The sequence below is a fragment of the Monodon monoceros genome, unplaced genomic scaffold (genome assembly GCF_005190385.1).
Source record: "Monodon monoceros isolate NGI ecotype Baffin Bay Population unplaced genomic scaffold, NGI_Narwhal_1 Super_Scaffold_18, whole genome shotgun sequence".
NCBI lineage: Eukaryota > Metazoa > Chordata > Mammalia > Artiodactyla > Monodontidae > Monodon > Monodon monoceros.
The window spans coordinates 30,213,843-30,240,349 of record NW_021703774.1 but is presented as its reverse complement, the minus strand read 5'-3'; the positions used below and the strand labels follow the sequence as shown (position 1 = coordinate 30,240,349).

General features: G+C 36.9%; 1 protein-coding gene across 5 annotated transcripts in view; it reads right to left on the bottom strand.

The window, feature by feature from the left end:
* Positions 1–26,507, bottom strand: part of RGS7 (regulator of G protein signaling 7) — a 601,845-nt gene that overhangs the window by 120,836 nt on the left and 454,502 nt on the right. For all 5 annotated transcript variants that reach the window (XM_029227539.1, XM_029227543.1, XM_029227541.1 and 2 more), the window contains exons 5-6: positions 8,423–8,529; positions 3,703–3,754 (exon numbers count right to left, since the gene is read on the bottom strand). In XM_029227539.1, the coding sequence (XP_029083372.1) occupies positions 3,703–3,754; positions 8,423–8,529 (159 nt within the window). The remainder of the gene's footprint in view (positions 1–3,702; positions 3,755–8,422; positions 8,530–26,507) is intronic.

The window sequence follows — 26,507 nt, the reverse complement described above, 5'->3', positions numbered from 1 at the left end:
ATCTCAAAGCTGCTGTGATTATTTAATGTCAGCATACAATTGCTATGATTGGCCAACCAGAACTCTAATATTATTTCAGCATGGTTTTCACAGGTGGAACTTAGTGATGTCTAGTTCTTAGGGTCAGTAAGTGGAGTCTCTCTCCCTAGGCCTGAAAGACCTCACAACATCCTGGAGAAAATACAGGCCTTTGGTTGAATGTTTTCTGAGGCACAACCATCATCCTACAAGATAATGCAAGTTCCGGACAATTTTCACTGTTAAAAGGTCCTTATGTTGAGAACACCTCTGCCTTTCTGCAATTGTCATATGTTGGTCTCAGTTGGCCCTAGGATGAGATGAGTATGGCACTTGCCTAGGGGGCGAAAGTCAAGGGAGTGCCAAAAAACTCACTAATTAAGAAAAATAATACTTTAATGTAATATATGAAAAAATAAAACTGCAAAAAAATCTACAAGGAACAAAATATAAAAGTATTCAATAAAGATATGCTCCAACAGGGCTAGGATTTGGGTAAAGTGAGTGATGTGAGTCATACAAGTATAGGGTCAGCTCCTGTCTTTATTGGAAATTTTGATTTCTTGGGGTTCAAGTCCTATATGAACATTGGAGATTTAACCCTCAAAAGGAGCCAGACGAAAGATATTGGTCAATGTGTGATCATCTGTAGGAACTTCAATGTGCAATGTGTGTGCTTAGAGATATCAGCGAACTTCCTGTCTCTCGCTTCTGTTTTAGTTTGCTACCACCACTACTGTCTCTACTTCTTATCACAGTTCTCTTAAACTTCCTCATGTCTTGGCCTCCAGCCCTCATTGCAATCCTTTTATACTAGATGATTCTTATGCAAATACACCTGGGAAGTCCATTCCAGACTCCATTTTAATTGGCTTGGATTGGAATAATTTTGTACTTGGGTGAAAAAATACCAGAAATCTCACACAACTTGATTTTCAAAGTACTGTGTTTTTTCATAGCCCTTTAGTCCATATTGCCTTGACTTAGTCATTAAACATGATCAACATATTCTATTTTTCTACAAAACTAAGGTAACCATGGAAAAGTGTTTCTCCACATAAACTGACCTAAGAGGTTTATGTTTTGCAGAGGCTTCCTAGTAAGTTTGAATTGGTGATGGAAATAGACATTAGATACTAATAGAATATAAGAAACCATTCTTTAAACCTGCTTTAAGCAATAAACTCCTGTCTGCCCCAACTGTCTCAGAATAAACAGCCTAAGTAATCACTATTATTTCTATTGGGCCTCACACCCAACTACATCACAGTATCAACATCCTCTTTATAAGCAAGTGTTCATACTTTATAAATGTTCTTTAAATAAATGGTGGTATAAAATTCGAAGTTGGATAATTTGAATTGCTTCTATACTTGTACCTAAAAAGAAAAATCATAGAAGACAAAGCATCATTGCCTGTAGGAGTGGAACAGTGTCTGAGATCATTATCATTTCACTTCCTCTCATTTTTTCTATAACTTTTTATTGAATAATTATTTTATTCTTCACTTGTATATAAACCAAGCAAATGAGACATAAACAGGTGTATGTTTATTCAGGAGGGGAAACAAATAGAATAATAAAGACTATGCTTATTTTTAGTTAAAAATTGCAGGCTCTCCAGGTTTCGGGAGAAAGTTTAGAAGATGATTCCCTTTGAAATGGACACCAATAAGAGCTAATGTTAAACTGAATGACATTAATAATTTTGAGATGACTGACTTTGAGGGATGTTCTGTAAATGATTTTCTGTGTAAGCCATGCCATTTCCTTGGCCTTACCACAGAAACATTAATCTACTGTGAAGTGCTGAAACATGAACTGCAATTGGGAACACTAACATATTTATGAAAAACACAAAATATGGACTGAGAGAACATTAAGAATAAGAATTTGCTTTTCTGTAAGGAACAGAGGCAGTTTATCTGTCAGGCAATAACGATGACGACCGAAAACAATTTTGATTTATTAAGTATGATAGGAGCAATACCAGTTTTTTTAGGCATATTAATTTGGGTTATTTCAACAACTTTAGAAAGTCAATATTATTATTTCTGCTTGAAAAGTGAGCAGACTGAGGCTCAGAGATGTTACATGCTTGCCCAAGTCACACAGTTAGTATGTGGTACATCGTTGTGGCAGTATCTGTGGTCAGGTCTGTCTGCCTCCAACACCTGGGTTTTTCTCCATGAGCTCCTTCTCAGGTGTGCAGGTATTTTCTCCACTAGAACTTCATACTCTTTGGTGAAATAATTCCCAGGTATCATCCCAGGTTGGACAAAATACATCACAAAGTTCTCCAACTCAGATCCACAAATCGGCAGGTTTTTTTTTGTTTGTTTGTTTGTTTTAATTAACTTCTTTCTCCAAGTGCATCAGTTTTGAAGAATGTGTACCCTGGATGAAAAAAAATCAACATTCCCACTACTGGAAAGGAATCATCTATTCTCTCTATTAATGGTTCAGTATTCTGGTTTTCAGATTGTCTTCCATAAATTATGTTAGTTTGAATCTTTGGTTGGCACCTGACCACCCTTGGATGGATTATGAAATTCAACTTTCTGAAATGACAAAAATGAGGGATGACTCCATGGGATTTCCTATGGTTTTCTTACAAAACGTCTCTCCAGGAGCCAACAAAAGCCAGATTGCTGTGAAGTTTCTGTCTTTGAACATGCTGGCACTCTTCCTCAAATGCCTTCTCTGCCTTGTTTCCCGAAAAATCTACCCTGCTTTAAAATCCAACTCAGATACCCTCAGTCCTTTTGTGAAATCACTCTAGAAACCCTCAAAGTCACTCTCTTATTCTTTTAAACTTCCATATATTTTACACATACCACTATCATATTCCCTCAGCACTTCACAGCAACTCCTTCTGTATAATTCCCTTTTCTCGTCTAGCCTATGAGTTACTCAACAGTGTAGATAAAGTCAGAGTCTCCTTGTTATCCTAGCACCTACTATAACACTTTGCATTGGAACAAATCCTGAATGAATACTTGTAGAAATGACATTTAAAAACCATACATACAATATTATTTTTGAAAACTGTAGCCTTCAGGAAGATGTAAGAAGATGAGCACTTATTAAGGGCCTATTTCCTTGAAGAGCTTAACTAAAATCATGGTTGTTGAACTGAGTTCATTCTAAGTTGACTGACGTTGATTCACTATGATTAAATTTCCTATTGTATCTTTTCTTTTGCTTGCATTTGGCCTTTCATGTTTAACAAAACCTTCTGCTTGTAGAATCATAGGATGCCTCAAATAATAGAAAAATGGAGTCTGGGAAAGGCAAGGGATTTACCACAAATCATAGCTAAATAGGAGAGGTGAACTAAAACTCTGGCTCTCTGAGCCCCTTTGTTACTCTTTCTAGTAGACCAAGGTGGTACAGAAAAAAAAAACAAACAAAAAATCCTTTTAAGCTTGTTTATAGCTCTTTCATCTATTCAGAAGAAAGTATTTTTTTTAATAGTCACAGGGGGCACTATAACATGGAATAAGCTGCCACCAGGTTTGGTGACTTTCCAAACAAGGCCATTCATAAATTCAATGTTAGAAATATTAGTCCCATACTGAAAACTGTGCTTTTCTTTTCTCAGTGACAAATAATAAAATGCAAGCATGGGTTCATCCATACACACTAGTTGTCAATAATAAAATGAGGAGATATTGCACTGACCATAGTCTGTGTTTTCTGGCTCCCAACAATTTGATGGCCAAAAATAGGGTGTCTGTGGAATGAAAAGAAGTGGAACTTAGGTTAGGCACATAAAGAATTAGTGGGGTTCCTGGTTTATGAGCTGTGTTTATCTTCAGCAATTACCTAGAATTTTGCTAACAATGTATGTTTTATTACCCAGAAAAAGTACTCAGAGAGGCATTGTAAGGTTTTTCTTTTACATTTACTTTGCTAAGAAGTTGTTCAGCTTCCAAATAGGTGCAGCACCAGCAGGTATTTAAGACAGTGTACATTTGCTACAATTGTATGTCATCTGACAAAAAAGTAAAAGGACTGATTGCATTATTCAAATAAAAAGTGTTAATACACAAAGACTGAAAGCAAAGTATTATATTCAGGAAGACTCATGATGAGCTATGTTTAAATTTAGCAAATTGTTTTTTATGATTTATGTATTTCAGCATTGCCCTCAGTAGATCCAAAAGTTCAACCGTCAGAATCTTTCCTTAAGATCTGGCAATCATTTGCTTGGTTCTATTAATTACATAATGCAGCTCTCAACATTATCCAGCTAGATTAAAACAACTTTTCCCCCTCACTTTAAAAAATATTTCTGGATAGAGACACTTATTACTCTAAATTTTTAAACTGCACAAGTCAGAGATGATTTTTTTAAACTAATATCTTAGTTGATTGCTTAACAATAGACAGATACATGATTCTGTGAAATTCTGGAAACTGATGAAACTACAAAGAAAATGTCTGATCGAGAAAACCCAATTATTATCATCAGCAAATTATATTTTCTGATAGGGCTTTTCTAGCCCTCATGGCTGGACATGCTTGGCTCCAGACCCTGAGGATACTCCATCACCACCAGTCTACTCTTTCAAACTGTTTCCTTGGATGATGATGGCTCTGGGATTCAATGGAACAGTGACTACAGACATCAGCCTTGTGGGCTTAATTATATTTATTAGTCAATTATATTAACAATCTGTGTGTAACAAGCATATTTAGGGTAATCTCTGATTACCTGTTTGATAATTCTGCCTTCTAGAAGAGGGACTCTCAAGGGGGGAAAAGGGTAATTGGGAGAACTGTTTGAATCTCTGGGAGAGGGCCCTTCCAAACAGTTTAGTACTCCCAGGGGATTTGATTTACCCCTATGCTTTCTTGGGAATTGCTCCAGTATCATAAAGAAGGCTACTAATACTAATTTTGTATATATATGAACAAAGTGACAGAAAACATTTAGAGGGTAAAAAAGTTGAAGCACTAGATAAAGGGGGATATCAAGCCTTTATACAGCACCCCCTCCTTGGCAAATGAATCCACTTAACCTAGTTTGAGAGGAAAACTGGGTCACTACTCTAGGAGAACCATAGAGAAACAAAGTAGTTAAAAATCTTCCTTTCATGTGGGCTGCGAGCTTTTGAGATACTTCGCATAGAATGCATTATTCCCTTTGGGTTGTTTCTTTATTTTGGGAGGGGTGTGTGTGTGTGTGTGTGTGTGTGTGTGTGTGTACGTGCACGCATGCGTATGCATACCTATTTATCTAACTCTAAAAATATATACTCTAGTCAGACTGGTCAGACACATACTTTTTTTCTCAAAACCACAAGGAATGTTTTCAATAGCATTCTTATAATTTTTCTTTATTTTTCTATCATTTACTTTAGTGAAAATTTCCTGACTGTAAAAATAAATGAATGAAGCTATTTTATCCTGTGATATTATGTGGAAAAGGCACAAAACCAACACTCTTCACTAATATTGCAAGATATTTTTTCTAGGAAAAATATTTTGATTTATAGTAAAAGAAAATTTAAATAACAAACTCCTATAGTTTGTTGGAATTTAAAAATTTACTTTCACAGTCAAACTAGGCTTTAGGACATTTTAATGTATGAGTTTCTCTGCTTTTCAGAGTTTGCTTCTTTAGCCATAATAAAACAGATCCAAAACTGTCTAGCCATTGCTCAGTAATCTTTGGCACCTATACTAATGTGATGAAAGTCATGAAAGTGACCTGGATAATCATGTCAGAACTCAATTTCAGTTAGCTAAGGAGGATAAATTAGACAATTGCAAGTTTACAGTAAATACAAAAATCATATGATTGAAAAATTGAGACACATTTACTGCGGCATACCAGTGAAATTAAAGTAAGATTTCTGTTTGCCTCAAACTCATGCCCCAAAGCTTTTTCATATTCCTAATGATGGTTAGAATCTCAATCATTCACTGGAGCAATTGTAAACACAATATTGCAAGTTTCCTATTTTAACACATGATTTTTAAAATCCTTCCATGGAGTTGAATTTCAATTCAATGTAATAAAGAACTTAATGCTGCTTGGAACCAACATAAAAATGGAAGTAAACACTTTGAACAATAGTGTATTTTCTGTTATTAGAGCTGTTCAAATATAAACTAATTAATGCCTTGGTAGACACTGTAGCAGGAATTAAATTATCCCTGATTTTTCTGGGGTTTCTTTTGTTTGTTTTTAAACCCTTGGTTTTTAGATCGTATGGTTATTAGATTTACAAATATGTCATGTTTCTATCCTATTTTGAATGTGGATGTGTCATTAAAATATTTAACATTTAATATTTAACATTAATTCATGTAATTTAAAAGATTATCTATCATCTATCATCTATTTAGGCATATTGAACTTGATAATCTTCTGCCTATACCTAGTAGTGATGTAATTAGTTTATCATTTGTACTCATTCCCTTGCTTTGCTGTAAAGTTCTTTAAAAACAGTCTCTCCTTTTCTGCAGAATGCAGGGTGATCCATTCCCAGCTTTGCTCATCTTTGACCCATGAGCATGACAATAAAACCTTGTCTGGGGCCTCCCTGGTGGCGCAGTGGTTGAGAGTCCGCCTGCTGATGCAGGGGACACGGGTTCGTGCTTGGTCCGGGAGGATCCCACATGCCGTGGAGCGGCTAGGCCCGTGAGCCATGGCCGCTGAGCCTGCGCGTCCAGAGCCTGTGCTCCGCGACGGGAGAGGCCACCGCAGTGAGAGGCCCGCGTACCGCAAAAAAGAAAAGAACACCTTGTCTGCCTACTAACTTCAGTCTGGGAATGACAACAGCAGAGTTAAAGGTTGTAAATTATACTAATTCAAGACATCACCACTAATTTTAGGCCATGTCTCAGCTAGTTTGTTTTGAGGGAAATTTTTGAATTAGATAATTGTTAACAGATAGACTATATTCAATGTTTCCCTTATAAATATATTATATTATACACAGATGATTTTACTTGTAATATTGATAGCAAAGATGGATAAAAGTTGGTATTTTTGTTAAAAAAATACATTTCACTTAGAATTTGTAAGAAATTTTTAGGCCTAACGTTTACTTAGAGTCTGCATATGAAAAACCTGTATAAGAAAATAAAATTTTATGGAAAATGTAATCCTGCAATAGCAAAGTAACTCCTTTTAAAAAATCAAAAAGTGTTAGTAACACATACATAATTTGTTTGCTAATCACTAATAATTTCTATTTATTAAAATGCTAACTTTAGGACCACAAGTTACTCTAACAATAATAAGCTGTTTTAAGCTACCATTACTTTAAATTTAACTCTATAAAGGATAAAGCTTCATTATTTTAAAGCCTTTTAAAATTAAGTGATTCAACTAATTTAAATTGCTTGAATACTTAGGTCAGTATCACAGTTTCAGGAGACTGCTTTATTTACTAGCTATTCAGTGCAGAAAGTCCTATGATTATTTGCCTTCGATAGACATGCCCTAAGGAAGTGGCAGTGAGAGTTTTCTAGGAGGACAATGATCTTTGAGAACAATTTTTAAAAACATATTCCCTCTGTTTTCAACTGCAAAGTCCAAGCAAGTCCTTAGGCATCCAAGCCACTTTATTTAGATATAGAACATCTAATCATTCAGGGCTAGTGAGAAGAATGCTCCAATGTCTAAAAGTTGGACGATGGGGAGAATCCTCTGAAAATACCTAGAGCTAGAGTTTGAACTCTGGCATATATGCCTTAATTTTTTTAGGCTGGAATCTTCCAGTCAGTTACTAATGAACCATAATGTCTAATGAAATGTAGAATACACTTTAGGTAAACCACTGTAAACTCAAGTGTCAACTGAATGCTCAATAATTGAAATTAGAGTCCACAATCATTTCCTGAAAGATTATTCTTTATAGGTATCTCATTTGAAAAATGACCTAGAACGACTCTTGTCAGTTTATAAGTTATCTAAGGTGGCTTCCTGTCTCAGATGAGTATATGCACGCAAAGCATCATGCATGTCAGTCTTCATAGACTTGTAGGTCTCAGACATGCAGAGGATATGTATTTATTAGCTAAATTCTATCCTGGAGCTTCAAGCATTCCCAAGACTATTTGCTTGGACTGTAGATGGCTCTGGATCACGCAGGGTCTAGAGTGTAACAAATTTAGTTAATCTCTCAACTTCCTTCCTAGCAAATAAATGTTACTTACAGATGAACTCTCTCATCTTCGTGAATTCCATTGTCACTCTCTGAATTTTTCTCAAACATTTTATATAAAATATAATTTAAATCATCACACAATTTAGCTTTCACAAATCATTAGATTCTAACTAGCTCAAGTCAAAGTAAAATAAGTCATAATTTTCAAAATTTTTGTAAAACAATGAAAATGCAGACTTGTTTTTACTGTTAAAGAATATTTTTATTAAACTTACTTGGAACCGGTAAAAGGTGCCATCATCCTTGAGTGTGAGGACATGATCCGAGATTGGAAAGAAGTAGCCATGGGCAGCCATTAGTGTTCCCAAATGGAGTGCCTCAACTGTTTCATGAAAATAAACAAACCAAAAAACACATATAAAAGCTCTCTTTAAAACTGTTGACTTATAGCCATGTAGAATTTTATCTTGTTCCATTTGAACATATTCTTGCTTTGGAATTCTCAGCATCCTGAAAAGCCTGTCTTTATACTTCTTCTTTCAGCTCTTCCACATAAGGTGCTAAGATGGCTCTGCTTCCTGGTAGTGACTGTGCAATGACCAACAGTGCATGGCGACCAGCCCATGAGAACATAAAGTTATGGAACATTGAAACTGAAGGTTTTTCCTGAAATCACAGAATCTGGTTTCTTCATTTTATAGATGGGACATATTTTGCTATATGTTAATAACCTTACACAAACAATTCTATTTGGCATTTATATAGCACTTTAAACTTTAAAAAGTGTTCTTGCTTGCATCACCCCCTGCCCTGTAATATGAATTTCCAATACTATCAGCAATTTTTCTAATGATATGGACCATTACTAGAGGCAATGTTAACAGGTAATGTTAAGGCATCTAGAAAAATTTATGCTGCACTAAGTGAGCCTGCAGTCTGTGGTTGGCCAGACTGTTCTAGCTTTTACTACTCTGTATACAGTATTCTACATATGGACTATGTAGAGGTTTATATGACAATGAAAACATTATATTTTCCCAGTAGTCTGGGAAATAGTTGGAATATAATACTTTAATTTATGCAGTAAATTACTCTCCTCACTTCCATGCCTATATTGGCTAATAATAAGATAATTGTTAAATTTTACCTGTAATGGGCTACTACAGTGCCCCTTTTAATTATTATCTAGCATCTTGCAAATATTTTAATTGGTAACTTCTTCCATCTCCGGCCTCCACTCCACTGATCTTGTCAATAATAAAGAACAACTGCCAATCAGCCTCTTTGTCATGTGTCCAGAGACTGTTATTAAGTGTCCCAGTCATCTTTTCACACTACCAATCAAGTCTCTCCCTGCATAGAATGTTCTTTTTCTACAAAGGAGGATTTTTTCATCACTTACGAATCCTTTTAGTTCAAAGTCAAGGTCTTCTCAAAGTCTAAGCTGCTTGTAAGTATATACCCACATATTCTGTGATTCTTATTAAAGCTCAGGAGGTAGTGTGATATTGTGGGAAGAACAAAACCTTTGGAGATACTCACTAGCTTTCGTTACTTAAATTCTCTGTAACTCTCCTATCCATTAATAGAGGTAATAAACCCACCTTGCAGAGCTGGTATGAAAATCAAATAAGAATATATATAAAGAAGAAGATGGAATAGTACCCTGTGCTATAGTAGATACTCAACAGGTGGTAGCTATTGTGCTTCTTTATTTACACACTGAATGATTTTTACTTTTCTTTAAAGTACTTTCAGGAAATCCACTTCCATAAATTTGCCTTCAACCAGGCTGAGTGGGGGAGCTGGCAGTCCTAAATAGCATCAGCCAGTTATGTCTTCTTTTTGTGGATTATTTATAAAATTAAAATGGCAAGAGGATCTGTGAAGAATGCTGGCCTATAATAATGAGCAGGTGCTTACAGCCTTGGTCATGTTCAGAATCCCTGGGTGTTCCTGTCTGGTAGCCCTGGGCAGAGCAATATATTACATCTGTTTGGGGATTTCAAAGTCAGGTGGTCCACCTATCTTGTTACAACCATCTTTATTCATTTTATTCCAGCAGTCTGTGGCCTAGGAAAATATTATTAGCACTACTTTCCAGAAAGGTAAATTGAATTATGGCACATGGGGAAATTTTCAGAGTATAGATACAAGAAAGGAGAACAGATGCTCAGAAAGATTAATAGCAAAGTTTCTAAACTCTAAGCACAGGGAAGAGTGTGACTAAAATAAAACAAAGAAACATCAAAAAACAGGTGCTAATGTGTTGATGAGGATTAGAAAAACATAGTGTAAGTAAATATAGGGAAGCTGCAGAAAAGAAAATCAGAAGCAAATGAACATAAGCAAGTTCTTACCTTTCTGTATTCAATAGATACTAATTATATGATAAATCATACATTTCTAGAGGGCAAGATGAATGTCTGCAGGTTTTCTTCACATAACACTACCATAATTAGGCCTGCATAAATGTTTGCTGAAGAGAATAATAGTGAATTAGCAAGTAATCTCGACCTCTTTTTTTCGAGGTACGATACTCCGTTTTTGTTTGGTTTAATGATATATATTCTCATTTTGCAACCCTCCAACAGATTCTCATGCTCCATAATTTTATTAATAAGGAAAATTGGTTTTGATAGGTTTTTTAAATGCCTTGAATTCAATAGATGTACATTTGTGGTGGTATCAATAAGATCAAAATTTAGTTTCTGCATGGCCCACACATAGTTCTATGTAGAGGTCAAATCAAACTATTTAACTTAATATATAAGAGGACTGAACTTCTAACAAACCTTATAAAATGATTTCAAGGTCATTGGTCAAACAGTAACCTAGAGAGATTGAGACTGGACAAGTTACATGCTCTATCACAGGACCTCCAGAGAACATGACCAAGACAGGATGAATGGTTAGATGAAAATCAGGGCATCGGGGTGAATTTTCTGTCTCATTTAAGGCTATAAGCTTGACATGTAGCATAGCAATAGCAAAAGTAGCTATTGAATCAGTATTTACTGAATGAGTGAATAAGTAAATTTATGAATAAATGACATATGGAATATGAAAAACATATACTGCACAAAAAATACTAGTTATCTAGTGTCGTGATGATGAGCAGCTTATGCTTTGCCAAGATAATTTAGATGTTCATAATATCTTTTCAAAATACTTTTAAAGCTTTTGAGGTGGGACTGTTCTAAGTGTTTTATATGGGAAAAGATAATAGTGATATAAATGGCATAAACGCCACTAAGAGATCTTAGGGTGGGCTTGGGATAGTTTTCTCAAGGTTGAATTGTTTATTGTGAGTAATAAGCATGGAGCTACATTTCCCCATGATCCAGCTGCCCCTGAATCTCAGCACAGCCTTAATCTAATAAGAAGCTGGAGGACCACTGGCAGTCTTGGAACTAAGTGTTGAAAGAATCTAATGGGTAGTCTATCAAGATCACCCTCCCAATAATGGCGCACCAGATAGCCCCACAACATTATGCTTCTTAGCAAAATAATTACTAATAAATCGTCTTGCACATGTGTTATCCACGTCACCCACACAACTGGATAAACTTCAACAAGAAACTTACCATTAAGATTCCAGTTTATTTTTCATTTGGATGTTCAAGCCATGAACAAACCGAGAAGTAAAAATGCATCTCTAAACAACTGTTACTATGTGAACAGCGTAGTGTAGCTTTGTTAAGCCTGATGTGCTCATCGCATTACTTCACCTCAAACCCTTAAACAACAGAATTATCAAAATCCTTTAAAAGTAAAACGAATTCTGCATGGTGTAATTTGCTTTTGAATCACAACTACTTCAGAAAGTTAATAGGATAAAAAGCATACTATAAAAGAGACTTGTGTGTTCAGTTCTATATTTCCATATGTAGAAATATATATTTCTATATTCAGTTCTGTATTTATAACATATTTTCAGAACTCAGTAATATCTTCTTTATCCAGGGATCCCACAGCGGGTAATCTCAGCATCTCCCAAATATACCCTATAATTTCACAGTGATGGAACAATGCCTCTGAGTGAAGAAATAATAATAAAAAATTTCACTAAATCTTCTATTTTTATTTCCTGTCATGCATTTTTACTTTTATGTGTATATATTAGAAAATGTGATTGTTTCATTATCAACACAGCATACGTGATGTAGCAAATATGATTAGTGTTATGGGGAGAAGTATTTTAGAAGGAAATCCACTCAAAATAGAAAAAAAATGACAGCCGATGATATGACATCAAGGAAAGAAAAACTAAAAAGTAGACAGAGGTAAATTATTAAATAGTAAAATAACAGACATTATCATGATGATTCTGAGCCATAAAGGAAAGACTTTGTTAAACTTGTTATTCTCTATGAAGACAGGGAAGTGGTCATTAGAGAAATATTTCAAAATATTATACTTTTTTTAGAATAGGCATTTGCAAGGTAAGATTAATCATGTAGAAAAATCACATACGCAGAAGACTTTTTTTTCTCCAACAAGGCCAAATAAAAGTGAACTATTACTACAGTTAGGAATTTCTGAGGTAGGTCTATCTTCTCAATAGTAAGAATTAGTGAAAGAAGTAAGTATTGGGGCTTTTCTCCTTTTATTAAAAAAAAAATCATTTCCACATAGAAAAATGAAGTGCCACTTGCCTTTTAGCAATCAAAAATCAGGATTTAGAAGTGTACAATATGGTAAAATAGATTAAATAAGATAAAATAGATTCTATTTGGGAGAAATAAAAACAGAAGCATAATTTATACCAGCTTTGAAGCTTACACTAGGTAATTAATGCAAGCGAATAATATTTCCAAACAAAGGAGCACAGTGTTGGGTGAAGCAGCTAGGATGTACAAGCCAGCCACTTGGGTTCAAACTCTGACTCCCTCATGTGCTAGCTGTATGACTGGGGCAGAAGGCTCACATTCTCTGGGCCTGTGTCCTCATCTGTAAAACAAAGATAATAAAATGCTGATGTTAAAAGTCTGTTGTGAGGAACAATTGAGATAAATGTGCAATGCACGTAAAATAAGGCCAGCCACATAGAAGTGCTCCAAAAATGTGAGTTATTATCGGTTAGTTCATATTATGAAAGGACACATTCAGTAGCACTTAGTCTAGTGCAAAAGGCAGTGGGGAAACTAGTAGCTGGTATTGATCCAGGCTTCTAGATCATGTTAAACACTTCCAACTGAACACTCTTTAAAGTCTTCCAGGTGATCAAACTGGGATCTTTAGTGTACAGATGATGAATCTGCTCTGGGATGCACTTACACTTATTCCTAGGCAGCAAAGAACACTACCCAAATCCCAAAGATTTGGTATCATAGTATAGGAAAAGATTTCCAAAGGTAACATATTCTGCACACCAGGTTTACAATCTGAAACATGAAAATGTAACAGATCAGTGAGAACTCCCACAGTTCAGGAGCTGGGGGCGGGGAGGAATGATATGAGGACACACCAAGAATGGCAATGCTGAAAAACAACAGTGACAGAGGAAGCACAGGAACAGCAGTCAGAATGGAGAGGATTTCTTAAGGAAGCATAATATTTTCCCAGGACTCAAAAAAATTAACTCATTAAAAAATTGGTACTGAAAGTAACAGGATCAAACATCAATGGCCCTTATCACACACTTAGGGTAGAAAAGTCTAGTTGCCTAGTATCAGTAAGTATGACACCTTAAGAGATTATTTCAATATGAAGAATAATGCTGAAATTTTTAAAAAGAGAGAGAAAGACCTATGTGATATTGGTGTGGAGAATTGGTTTAAGATCTATGTTATCTGGTAACTATAGGATATCAGCACGTTCATTTCACTGATATAGTATATCCTTCTGGATAAATGGTAGTTCCATCATTGTGTAAAATCAGCTGCACCTCAACAAGATTCTATTTTATTTATATGTGTGATTAGGTGCTAGAATAGTATTCAGATGAGAGAAAACTCACACTGAGTTTATTCAAGAATAGTGTAAGCAATCTACAACAATCACAAGAGCAAGGCAATAATAAATGACAGTGGAAAGCAATATTCCCTCTAAAATTCAGTATATATTCTGCAAAGTTTCCACCAGTTAGTCTGGTTGAATGAGTTGGAAGGAAAGTAAGACACTGAGCTAACTTTAATAGACAGGGACTACTATATATAAAAAAAGATAACCAGAAAGGACCTACTGTATAGCACAGAAAACTATACTCAATTCTTTGTGATAACCTATAAAGGAAAAGAATCTGAAAAAGTATATATATAAAACGGAATCACCTTGCTGTACACCTGAAACTAATAAAACACTGTAAATGCACTACAGTTCAATTTTTAAAAAGACAGGGAGCTTCTGCAGCTTATGTTGCTTCAAATCAAAGACAGCACATGCTACTTAACAAGAATGCGTGCATATCATGGAAAAACACGCTCAACTCCAAGTCATGGGATTTGAATGCCAATCATAGTCTAGTTTCTGTGACTGCGTATCTTAAGTTATCTCATTTCTCTGGACCTTAAAGTAGGCATCTGGAAATGCAGGGGTGGATCACTAAACTGTTTCCAACTCTGATTCTATGACATGGTGTGCAATCAACACCCATGCTGGAAGTTGTGGCAGAGATGCTGCCACATTTATTTTGCCTCTTTGTATCAAATGGAAATAGATATTTTTCTTTCTTCCTCAGATACTCTTGCCATTGTGCCTGCCCCAATAACACAAACAATAAATTTAAATGTACAATATGAAATACAATAGCAGATTTGAATTTCAGTTGCTTAAAACTCAATCCTATGGTAAATTAAGAGTGATTTGTGCACAGAGCAAATGTAATACTTATTCCAAATAGATAAAAACTGGATTGATGTATGTTCTATCTATATATTTTCAAAAGCTAGTTGTAAAAATGCACACAAATACCCAGTAACTCATGCCATGTGACAGAATGCCCTAAATGCATTTGGTTTGAAAATCAAATGTCACTCCTAAAGAATAAGCCACATAGTGGGATTTCTGGGTCGTATGGTAGTTCTATTTTTAGTTTTTTAAGGAACCTCCATACTGTTCTCCATAGTGGCTGTATCAGTTTACATTCCCACCAACCCTGAGAAAACCATACTTCAAAAAGAGTCATGTACCACAATGTTCGTTGCAGCTCTATTTACAATAGCTAGGACATGGAAGCAACCTAAGTGTCCATTGACAGATGAATGGATAAAGAAGATGTGGCACATAGATACAATGGAATATTACTCAGCCATAAAAAGAAATGAAATTGAGTTATTTGTAGTGTGGTGGATGGACCTAGAGTCTGTCATACAGAGTGAAGTAAGTCAGAAAGAGAAAAACAAATACTGTATGCTAACACATCTATATGGAATCTTAAAAAAAAAAAAAGGTCTGAAGAACCTAAGGGCAGGACATGAATAAAGATGCAGACATAGAGAATGGACTTGAGGACATGGGGAGGGAGAAGGGTAAGCTGGGGCAAAGTGAGAGAGTGGAATGGACATACATATACTACCAAATGTAAAATAGATAGCTAGTGGGAAGCAGCTGCATAGCACAGGGAGATCAGGTTGGTGCTTTGTGTCCACCTAAAGGGGTGGGATAGGGAGGGTGGGAGGGAGATGCAAGAGGGAGGAGATATGGGGATATATGTATATGTATAGCCAATTCACTTTGTTATCAAGCAGAAACTAACACACACACACATACAAAAAGAATAAGCCACATAGTCTTCTGATATTACCTGCTCATGGTACTACGTTTTTAAAATCACTATTCCTTAACGATATTTAAACCATAATGAAGTATAAAGCTAATTTCAAAGCTATACCCTTGGATCATGGAAATAGTTTTTATGAAATTTCTAAGCAAAACAAGATAAAATTTCCTTTCATCTCTATTTTGCAGAAATCATTGCTTCAACTGGGGGTGTAGTGTGGGATATCAGGACTGATGTCAGCAACTGTTTAAATAATCATTACAACATTCAAAGTGAAAAAATTCCAGTTTGCATAAGTACATGTACTTATCAGTTTTCTTTTCTTCTCTCTGTGTTTATATACTGGTTTATGTGTGTGTTGGAAACAAGTTAACCTGCAAACAAGTGACGTCTAGAATTCTAATACACAATATATCCCATGGATCTAATCAATAGAGATACTCTTTTGCAAAGAAAAAGTTTGGAGACTAGAGGAAGTAAATTTATTAAAATGAGATGTATTAAAATAATTTTTCTTTTTGCTGTTTTAAAATCAGCACAAATTTCCATCAACAATTTTCATTTTAAATATTGAAACTATGATTATTGCATAATACTACAATAAGGCAGGTTCAGAAACATAAAGAAGAAATATGGATGAGCTAATAAAAGGATTAACACCCCTCCACAAAATTATTTTCTATTTTTGCACAATAAGCCAGAATTTATAAACACCAGATATTTTTAAAGGATTAAAATCAATCAGCCTCTAAAAAGTATATGGTTTCATAAGATTCTTCTAATAAAATATATAGAGTAGAAGACTCTATTGCCAGAATTCAAATCAAGAAATTCTAGAGGAGTGGCCAAGATGGTAGGAGTAGAAGGACCCTGAGCTCACGTCCTCCCATGGGCACACCCAAATTACAACTATTTACAGAGAAACTATTGATGAGAAAAAACTGGAAGGCTAGCAGAAAACATCTTCTACAACTAAAGATATAAAGAAGGAACAACAACAGATGGGTAGGAGGGGCAGAGACCCAGTATAGTCAAGACCCACACCCCTGGGTGGGCTACTCATAAATGGCATGATAATTACAGTTGCAGAGGTTCTCCCCAAGGAGCTAGTGGACTGAGTCCCACATTGGGTTCCCCAGTGCAGGGGTTCTGCACCGGGAAGACAAGCCCCCGGAGCATTTGGCTTTGAAGGCCAGTGGGGCTTACTTTTGGGAGAGCCAGAGGACTGTGGGAAATAGGGAATCACTCTTAAAGGGTACACACAAAATCTCACATGCTCTAGACCCAAGGCAGAAGCAGTAATTTGACAGGAGCCTGGGGCAGACCCACCTGCTGATCTTGGAGAGCCTCCCAGAGAGGCAGGAGGCAACTAGAGCTCACCCTGGGGACACAGACAATGGTGGCAGTCATTGTGGGGAACTTGTTTTATCATATGGACACTGGTGCTGGTAAGCCCCATTTTAGAATCTTCCCTCTAGCTAATTAGTACCAGCCCCAACCCCTCCCACCAGCCTGTCTGCACCAGAACTGGGACAACTCAGTCCAAGCAACTAGCTAGGCAGAGACACAGCCCCACCAAACAAGCAGGCTTGCTTCCTTAAGACCTCCTAACTCCACAACTGCCCTGAGACCCAGCAATGTTGACCAGAGGTCCCAGGACCAGGCCCCTCACACCAATGCACTAACACTAGCCCCGGGACCCCCAGGGCCCTGCAGCCAGAGACCTTGGGACCTGGCTCTGTCCACCAGTGGGCTGGCACTAGTCCTAGGGCCACCGTCATTCACAGTGGGTAGGCACCAGACCCAGGACCCCCTGGGGCCCAGCCCCACCAACCAGTGGGCCAAAAATCTCCAGGACCCCAGCGTCCTACAGTCCAAGACCCCAGGACCCAGCTTCACTCCCTAGTGGGCTGGCACTATCCCAAGGACCTGATTTTACCTACCAGTGGGAGGGCATCAGCCTCGAGACTCCTTGGGTCCTGGCTGTGGTCAACAGCAGGCCAAGACCAGTTCCAAGACATCTTGGAACCCCAGCCATATTGGGATCCAGACCCTTTCACCAATGGGCCAACACCAGCTTTGGGACACCCTGAACCCCACAGCCAGCTGTATCAGGAACTGGCCCCACCCTCAAGTAGATCAGCACTAGATCCAGGACCCCCAGCCATGCGACTATCAACTCTAAAACCTGGTTCCATCTACCAGTTGGCCAACACTAGCCTTGGTACACAACTGGGGCCCCAGAGCCAGCAGCCTTGTGACCTCTCCCCTCCAACCAGTGGCTGGCAGCCTGTGCACAAGGCAGGCCCTGGCAACCAACCAGACCAGTGCCAGCCATGCTCACCAGACAACCCACAGTAGTCAGCCCATTACAACAGAAGGACCCATGCAGCCCAAATAGGGGGTACCCCTAGAGCATATAGAGCTGGTGATAAGAGAGGAGAGCGTTGCTGGGATGCACAGGATGTCTCCTACAAAACGTGACTTCTATGAGGTTGGCAAATGTAACCAACCTACCAAATACACAAAAATAATAAATTAGGCAAAATGAGGTGACAGAGGAATATGTTCCAAACGAAGGAACAAGATAAAACCCCAGAAGAACTAAGTGAAGTGGAAATAGGCAATCTAGCAGATAAAAAGTTCAAGGTAGTGATTGTAAAGACTTTCAAAGAACTTGAGAAAAGATTAAATGAATAGAGAAGTCAAAACTTTTTAACAGAGTTAGAAAATATGAAGAAGAACCAGAGATGAAGAATACAATAACTGCAATGCAAAATACACTAGAAGGAATCAACAGTAGATAGATAATATGAAAGAACAGATCAGCAAGCTGGAAGACAGATATTCAAGCTGAACAGAAAAAAGAAAAAAAATATAGAAATGAGGTCAGTTTAAAAGACCTCTGAGACAACATCTAGCATACTGACATTCTCATTATAGGGGTCTCAAGGGGGAGAAGAGAGAGAGAAAGGAGCAGAGAACAGATTTAAAGTCATAATAGCTGAAAACTTCCCTAACCTGTAAAAGGAAGCAGACATCCATGTCCAGAAGCACAGGGACTCCCAACAGGATCAAGCCAAAGAGGACCACACTAAGGCACATTGTAATTAAAATGGCAAAAGTTAAAGATAAAGAGAAAATAATTAAAAGTAGCAAGGGAAAAACAACAAGTTACATACAAGGGAACTCCCACAAGGGGAACTCCTGCAAGGCTATCAGTTGAATTTGTAGCAGAAATTCTGCAGGCCAGAAGGGAATGGCACCCCCAACATCAAAACAATGAACATAATGGCAATAAAAACATACATATCAATAATTACTTTAAATGTAAGTGGACTAAATGCTGTAATCAAAAGACATAGAGTGGCTGAATGAATACACGTGCATATATATGCTACCTACAAGCAAACTCACTTCAAATCTAAACTCACTTCAGACACACACAGTCAGAAAGTGAAGGGATGGAAAAAGTTACCCCATGCAAATGCATATCAAAAGAAAGCTAGGGTAGCAATAGTTATTTCAGACAAAATAGTCTTTAAAATAAAGACTGTAACAAGAGACAAAGAAGGATGTTACATAATGATCAAGGGAGTGATCCAAGAAAATGTAACAATTGGAAATATATATGTACCCAACATAGGAGAACCTAAATACATAAAACAAATATTAACAGACACAAAAGGAGAAATTAACAGGAACACAATAAAATTAGGGGACTTTAACACCCCAGGCGCATCAATGGACAGATAATCCAGACAGAAAATCAATAAGGCCTAAAATGACACATTAGAATAAAAGGACTTAATAGATCTATATAGAACATTCATCCAAAAGCAGCAGAATACACACTCTTTTCAAGTGCACATGGAACATTCTCCAAGGTAGATAACATGCTAGGCCATCAAACAAGTCTCAGTAAATTTAAGAAAATTGAAATCATATCAAGCATCTTTTGCGACCATAACACTATCAGAGTAGAAGTCAGCTATAAGAGAAAAACTGCAAAAAACAGAAACATGGATGCTAAAAAATATGCTATTTAACAACCAATGGATCACTGAAGAAATCAAAGAAGAAATAAGAAAAATACCTGGAGATAAATGAAATAAAAAACACAATGATCCAAAATCTATGGAACACAGCAAAAGCAGTTATGAGAGGGAAGTGTATAGTAATACAAACCTACCTCATGAAACAAGAAAAATCTCAAACAACCTAACCTTACACCTAAAGAACTAGAAAAAAACAAACAAAAAACCCCCTACATTAGTAGAAGGAAATAAATCATAAAGATCAGAACAGAAATAAATGAAATAGAGACCACAACAATAGAAAAGATTAATGATTCTTTGAAAAGATACACAAAATTGATAAACCTTTAGCAGACTCATCAAGAAAAAAAGAGGGCCCGAATCAATAAAATCAGAAATGGTGAAAAAGAAGTTACACTCAACACCACAAAAATACAAAACATCCTCAAAATGTAAAATCTCCCAAGACTTATCAGGAAGAAACAGAACATATGAACAGACTAATTACCAGTAATGAAATTAAATCAGGAAAACAAAACAAAACAAAACGAACAAACAAAAACTCCCCCAAAACAAAAGTTCCGGACCAGACAGCTTTACAGGTGAATTCTACCAAACACGTAGAGAAGAGTTAACCCCTATCCTTCTCAAACTATTTCCAAAAATTTCACAGGCAGGAATGCTTCAAAACTCATCCTACAAGGCAAGCATCATCCTGATACCAAAACCAGACAAAGACATCACAATGGAATAAAAGAACAAACTTAACAAAACAGAAACAGAGTTACAGATACAGAGAACAAACAGGTGATTGCCAGAAGGGAGGTGGGCAGAGAAGGAGAGAAATAGGTGAGGGAGATTTTTCCATCTCTTTTCATCAATGATACTGGCCTGTAATTTTCAGTATTTGATACCTGTCTTTCTCCCATTCATCACATCCAGTCCGTGAGAACATTCTGATGATTCTACCTGATGAGCTCAGAATCTACCTATTTAATACCCACTTCTGCCATCACCACCTCAGTCCAATCTGGTATCATCTTTTGGCTGAATCACTGCAACAACATTTCAATGAGTTTCCATTCATGCCCTGCTCTTTTCCACAGTGATTATTTAAAAATGTAAATCAGGTCATGTCACTCTTACTAAAATCCTCCAATAATTTTTCATATTTCTCAGGATAGAGTTCAAAGTGCTTGCTTTGGCCTTAAAAAAAATCCTACATGATCTAGCCACTAGTTATTTCTCTGTCTTCCTCCCCTTCACATATCCTGCTCTAGCACACAGAGCTCCTCACTCTTCCTCAAACTTACCATGCATATTCATGCCTTGAGGTTTTGCAATTGCTGCTCTCTCTGCCTGAGACGCTCAGCACTCTTCCTCCAGAGAGCTGAACATCCTCCTTTCTTCCCCCAGTTGATGTCTGGTGAAATCTACCACATCAGGGTACTATAACCTGACTACACAGAATAACATAGGATTTACTCACTACATACCATTTTACTTTGCTTTAATTATATGCATATCACTCATTACCACTTATAATTTTACATGTTTATCTATTTGTTATTTAGTATTAATCTTTTCCAATAAACATTTAAGTTCTATGTGAGTTGGAACTTTTTTATTTTTGGTTTGTTTATTTTTTTGGCCTGCTCTCTTATTAGTACCTTAACTTTCCAGAATATTACAAACAACTAAAAGGTATACTAGCAAAAACAGATAAATGAATCCTACATTATTTCATAGAACAAATTCTTAGAAATAAGTAATGAAGTCAAAAGTTACACACATTTTTTCTTTTTTTTTTCTTTTCGGTACGCAGGCCTCTTACTGTTGTGGCCTCTCCCGTTGCAAAGCACAGGCTCCGGACGCACAGGCTCAGCGGCCATGGCTCACGGGCCTAGCCGCTCTGTGGCATGTGGGATCCTCCCGGACCGGGCACGAACCCGTGTCCCCTGCATCGGCAGGCAGACTCTCAACCACTGCGCCACCAGGGAAGCCCATTTTTTCTTTTCTTTTTTAGTTACACATATTTTTAAAGTGTTTCTGTATACACAAAATTAATTTCCAGAAATGCATACAATTTAAATTCTCACCAGGAGGTTGTAAATGTGTTGGTATCCCTGCAAACTTGTGAACCACTTGGCATTACTATTTATTTCCTCATTCTTCATTTGATGGAATAAATGGTGTCTTGCTTTAATTTGCATTAATTTGAGTTGTGCTGCATTATATTGAATTTTAGATAAAATGAATAGTCTTATTATATAGAGCATGAGTGAAAAAAAAAAAGACATCCACCAGTTTCCAATGAAAGCTTTGAGAAAGCCTGGTGTAGACTAGTCATGGAATGATATTAGACTCATGGTGAAGAGAAAGGTCCTTTAATTTATCTCCAATTTGCCTAAATGTGCTCTCCCTTCTAATTCTTGTCACTATTCATTCTGGATTTGTTTCCTAGGCTTATCTTATAAAATTAATTAATAAAATTATATCTCCTTCTTATTTCCTTTAAACTTTTTCTCCATTATTGATTCATACCAGGTTTTAGCAATTTATGAGTCTTCATTTCTTCACCCATCTATACGTCCATATATCCATCCTGTTATCCATACAATTATTCACTGTATGCTTAGTTTCATCCCATGGATACAAAAGTGAATATGATGTTGTCTCTAGGTCCATCCTCAAGAGACTCACAATGCAGTGGAATATGCTGTGCTTAAAAATTCAAACAGTGACTTCTGGTTTCAGCTGAGACAAGTAAAGTGCTTAGAAGTTGTTACTCTCATCCTTACAACAAGGAAAAGCTGGACAAGCTGAAAATCAACTAATTTTTTTCGACCAATCAAAGAACTGAAGTTGAAGGACAAACCTCCACCCCAAAGTCTGCAGAGACAGACTCATCCAGGGACACAACCAAGATTTACTTACTTTGAGGAGAGTTGTTAGATCCATTACCTAGTAAAACACTAAAATAACAATTTTGACAAAGACCTTGGGGCTAAGTATAGACTAGCAGAAGAGTGAGAAACACCAGGGGCTTGTCCTGGGGAGGCACCACACTTTCATGGGCTATAATTCTAGGATCCCACTAGATCCCTATAATGAAGACCCAAGAAAGACCCCTCATGGCTCTCAAAGGAGGAGAGAAAGAATAGTCATTGTGAAATATTCTCAGAGCTTTCTCCACACACAGGACTATGCTGCAGGGGAAAAAACTTTTCCAGACTTATTCCCACTGGAGAAAGGGCATTTCTTCCATGCCAGCCCTCCCTAGACTTCCTATCTCACCTAGCCAAGAGGAAAGAAAACATAGCTGATAGGAAAGTATTTCAAGAAAATAGTTTAGGAAAGCTACAGCCAGGGAATAAAGGTAGTTGTAAACAGATGGAAGATCTATACAACTGGAGAATATTTGTGAAGGTCACAGCTCCAAGACACAGGCACATTAACACACTGGGATTTAGTTGGAGATTATAGAATTCCCCCACTCCTCAATACCTAACCATAACACCTGAAGGATCCAGTATAATATCAGGACATTACACCTCAAAGCTGTAATAAACAGATGTTCTCTGAGGTGGAGTGCTTAGAGAAGCCCAAAGTCAAGCGCAGGGACAAAAATGAAAGCATTAGAGGAATTTGAAGCCTCTGTCATTGATCACTATAGCAAACATTAAACACAGCCCAACTACTTGCCAGATTACTAAAAATCAGTACATTAAAGGCCTTAGTTCCTATTATAAGGAAGAGGATGCCCAGCTTTCAATGAAATTACAAGGCGTGCAAAATGCAAGACAAATACAGTGTAAAGAAACAAAACAATCATCAGAACCAAATCAGATATGACACAGAAGTTGAAATTATCAGAGAGGAAATTACAAATAACTATGATTATTCTGGTAAGGGCTCTAATGGAAAAAGTGGAAAATATGCAAAAATAGATGGGTAATGTAAGCAGAGAGATTCTAAGAAAGAGTCAAAAGGAAATGCTAGAAATCAAAAACATTGTAACAGAAATGAAAAATGTCTTACTGGACTCATTAGTAGACTTCATAAGACTGAGAAAAGAATCAGTGATCTCGGAGATAGAAATCCACCAAACTGAAATTCAGAGAAAAAAAATAATAAAAAAGAACAAAACAGAGTATCCAAGAATTGTGAGACAATATAAAAAGGTTTAGTATGTGTATATGTATGTTTAGTATGTGTATATGTGTTTAGTATGTGTATATAGAATACCAGGAGAAAATAATTCAGCAGAAGAAATATTGAAATAATAATGGTGAGGAACTTCGCAAAATTAATGTCAGACACCAAATCTAAACCCAGGAAGCTCAGAGAACACCAAAAAGAATAAATACCAAATAATCTAAACCTCTGTTAGTAAATTAGGCATACTTATTAAATTTAGGAGGCCAGTTGGGAGCTAGAAGGCATTAATAAAACTAAGGGTGCATGTTTGTAAAAAAGTGAGGCGATGGGAATTTGCCTATTGTACAGGGACAAGACGCTCTCCTTCCTTAATAGCTGTTCACTACACACCAGATCGAGTAGAAAGGTCCCAGAAGAGTAAGTAATTCAGTAGTCGTGTGATCCAACCCACAATATCATCTTATCTACTGATACTTGTTGGTATAAATGTGTCATTCCAGAAACGCTGTTCTACTTACTCACTCTCCTGAACTGTATGAAAAGAAATGTCTACAACTGCTACTTTTCTAAGCTGGAAGCATGTGGAGAGCCCTTGAATCATGTTCAAAAAAGAATTCCTGCTGGGTTTCAGGATACTTTCTAATAGCTTTATAGTTTTTGAAAAATTCTCAGAAAAATAATCAAAGTATAACCTAAAGCAGCGATTTCACTTAATATGATATTATTTGAGGCCTAAAGATAAACTTCCAAACTATGTTGTCTTTTTATGATTTTTATGAGACTCTCATTATGTCATTGCTATGCTTTTGCTTGGGTTTTCAGAGTGCTGCAATATTTCAACACGTAAATCATGTTTTATTTCTAACAGGAGCTACTATTTGCTCATAAAACTCATTTTCCATGCAATAAAAACAACTTCCTTAGGCTGTTTCAGAAAATTTTCCTGCAGTTGAATAACATTTATCCTTGCCTTTACTTAGAGAAAAATAGATTATATGAAACCTATGGATTGATAACCCCAGGACGTTTCATTTTCTGTTCTATAACTAAACGCTTTCTGTGTGATGTAGGGTAATGGGAACCTAGGGCTTTTCACTTCGAGATAAACCTCTATCTAGAGCTTGAGTCATAAATATGAAAATGCTCTCAATATAACGTTAAGTGAAATATGAAAGATAAAAACAGTCTATTTTTTATGTTAATATTCTCTTTGTTAAAAATATTCAATTAAATAATATTTAAATGCCCAATAGGTATGCCAGGCATAGTAAAGATGCTAGATATGGAGCAAAGAACAAAACAAAGTCCTTCTATTTACAAAGTTCACAGTCTAGTGAATATCTGCCCCAGACTTTGGAAAATGTCCTTAAATCAGACCATCATGTGACAACAGAAGGACATTCCAGGCCTGTCAACAGGGGTGGTGTTATGTCAACAAGCCCTTGGAAGAGGTCAATCCAAAAACATATCCTTAGAAAAGGTCAGTCCTCAGATGTCCTTGGAAAAGTCCAATCCTAGAGTCAGCTATGAGAATTTAGAAACTGTGGCTAAGAGTAGGATGAAGGCAAATTTCATCTTTTCTCATTGGCTAGGAGTTAATTTAGCCCAGATGCTGGGCCTGAATATGCCTGGAAGATTGTCAGTGTTGGGGATGTTGGCCACTGTCACTAGACATGAGGAGGGCAAGAGGGAATCCGCTTCTAAAGGACTCAAAGACAGATCTGGACTGTGAAGGGGTAATAGTTACGCTTCCTGATGTATTTTCCTTCTACTCTCCATAAGGCTCAAACAAATCTTGTGTAGAGTCAGAGTCTGGGAGATGAAGGTAGAAGTCTGGGAAGAAGCACAGGCTTCGTAGCTTCCAGGAAGGAATGGTGCCCGTAGCTGGGGTCAGGCGATGGTGGCAGGGGGTCATCGTGCTGGGACACAGCAAACTTATAAGGGCAATTGAAGCTGTGGCAAGGATGTGGGTATCACAAACAGATGAGGGCAAAGGGACATGAGATACTGGTTCCTGAGTGGCCCAGGAAAACTCCCAGATGTGGGGAGGGAAAGACACTGAGTGAGACAAATTCCAATGAAAAAACTCAGGCCTTCAAAGAAGACTAAAAAAATGTGCCAGAATTTTAGTGGTTATCTGACTGCTTTTTATGAGAACTTTTTATTCTCCTCTTTATATTTTTCCACATTTCCCAAATTACATATGGTGGACTTACATTGCTTTTTAATAATCCAAAATGTTTTAAGAAAAATGTGTGCATTATAGGGTACTATGTGTGACATCTGACATCTATCCCCCCAAAAGATATATTGAACCACCTACAAAGCAGAAGGCACACTTGAGGAAATACCCAAGGAAAACCTGGCAGATCATTAAATGAAGGCCAAGGCTTCACTGGTGAAACAGTCAGAAGAAGATTAAAGAAGTGGTATGTTTAT